The 1,483-nt window shown below is 33.6% G+C and overlaps 1 protein-coding gene across 1 annotated transcript; it reads right to left on the bottom strand.

The window, feature by feature from the left end:
* Positions 1–491: 491 nt before the first annotated feature.
* Positions 492–1,051, bottom strand: LOC109545753 (protein IMPACT; the record flags this gene model as incomplete). The annotated part of the gene is given in 2 exon segments (XM_019916596.2): positions 492–729; positions 854–1,051. Coding segments are annotated over 2 exon segments (292 nt in total), but the record flags the coding sequence as incomplete, so codon positions are not given.
* Between the last annotated feature and the right edge of the window lie 432 nt (positions 1,052–1,483).

Genomic DNA, 1,483 nt, shown 5'->3' with positions numbered 1-1,483 from the left:
AAGAATTCTAGTCTCTTCCCAAATTTGATTGTCCTGACTAATCACCTGTTAGGCCTAATTAATTTTAGAATGTTTTAAAGTGTTGCAATTGTGATTTATGTTTTTATTTTTTTAACTTAACTTAATGTTATTTTAGAAAAACTGATGATGGTGGAAAAATACACCGAAACGTATTTTAATTGATAAATAATGACATGAAATGAAATGGAATTAATTTTGATATGTTTATAATGAAATAACCTGCGAGCGGACGTCAGAAATGTCAACTGACAGTTTAACGTTGAAAATAAAACGTGCAGTATCGGGGCACAAATACTACAGAACAGTATTTTAATTTTGCAGTACTTATTTTTCGGACTGATTTGCGCAGGCGTTTGTGTCAAAATAGCGCACACTATAATACTGCATGAACGTATTGGCCGACCAATAACTCTCTATTAATTTGGCAGGAAAACATTAAATATAAAACTAATTGAATTCCAAACAAAATGCCATTTTAAGAGAATATGTATTATAATATGTATACATTATAAAATTAGTTTGCTGATATATATTATAATATCAGTACATTATAATATAAGTACATTCTTACTATAGTTAACTAGGTATTAATTAATCGAATCCAAATCTTTCCCTCATTCCTTAATGAATCCGCCTGCGATGAGAGCGTGCTGCGCAGCGGTCCTGATGCATTTATATCGGTCTGAGCGTAAAAAAATGCCTCCATACCTAGAAGACAAATAAGGGTTACAAAAAAAGCATTTTCCTTTAAAGTGTGCGTTAATAAATTAAACAGAATTTATTTAACGCGTTAAAAAATTAAAAGGAACCGATGAATGAAAGAAATATTTACCATCTAGTTACAACCACTGCTACGTTGGTTAGATCCAATACCCTTAGCAGGTGCATCACTGGTTCTGCGCCGCGCTTCTCGCCGTCACTATCGAAGCCCTCAATAATTTTAAATTTGTCGGACCCTATTCTATAAGCAAGAATATTATGTTTTGCGTTTGCAATTTTGTTACGTCCAGTAAGATCCGCTAGAAATTCCCTGAAAATTATTAAAATTATGGTAATTGTTTACACTACAGTCTGGTGCGGCACGCGCAGCCGAAAACGGCAACTGGTCAGCCATATTGCCGAACTGCCACCAAAGTAGAAAATCTCAATGATAACAAAAAAGTTGAAAATTCAAAAAATCATTCAAGGTTGAAAACTTAGCAGAATTACGTCCATATAGTAAATAATAGTGCGCTTAATTTAGCCGGGGCTTAGCTGATTGCAGCCAGCGGTTTGAAATATCAAATTAACTGTGTTGCATGCAACGAAAATAAAATAAAGTATTTTCAGCTGTGGTATTTTAAATAGTTAAAAATAATAAATGATTGTGTTTACATAGAAGGGTTAAGGAAGTGGTAATCTAGACAAGCGTTCTTCTTCACTTCTTGTCAATTCTATCGATTGCGGCGATTCGAAACTAGCG

This window comes from Dendroctonus ponderosae, unplaced genomic scaffold, assembly GCF_020466585.1.
Source record: "Dendroctonus ponderosae isolate FM_Combo_2020 unplaced genomic scaffold, Dpon_F_20191213v2 Dpon_F_20191213_3, whole genome shotgun sequence".
Classification (NCBI taxonomy): domain Eukaryota; kingdom Metazoa; phylum Arthropoda; class Insecta; order Coleoptera; family Curculionidae; genus Dendroctonus; species Dendroctonus ponderosae.
The sequence above is the reverse complement of the archived record's forward strand: the minus strand, read 5'-3'. Positions and strand labels throughout refer to the sequence as shown.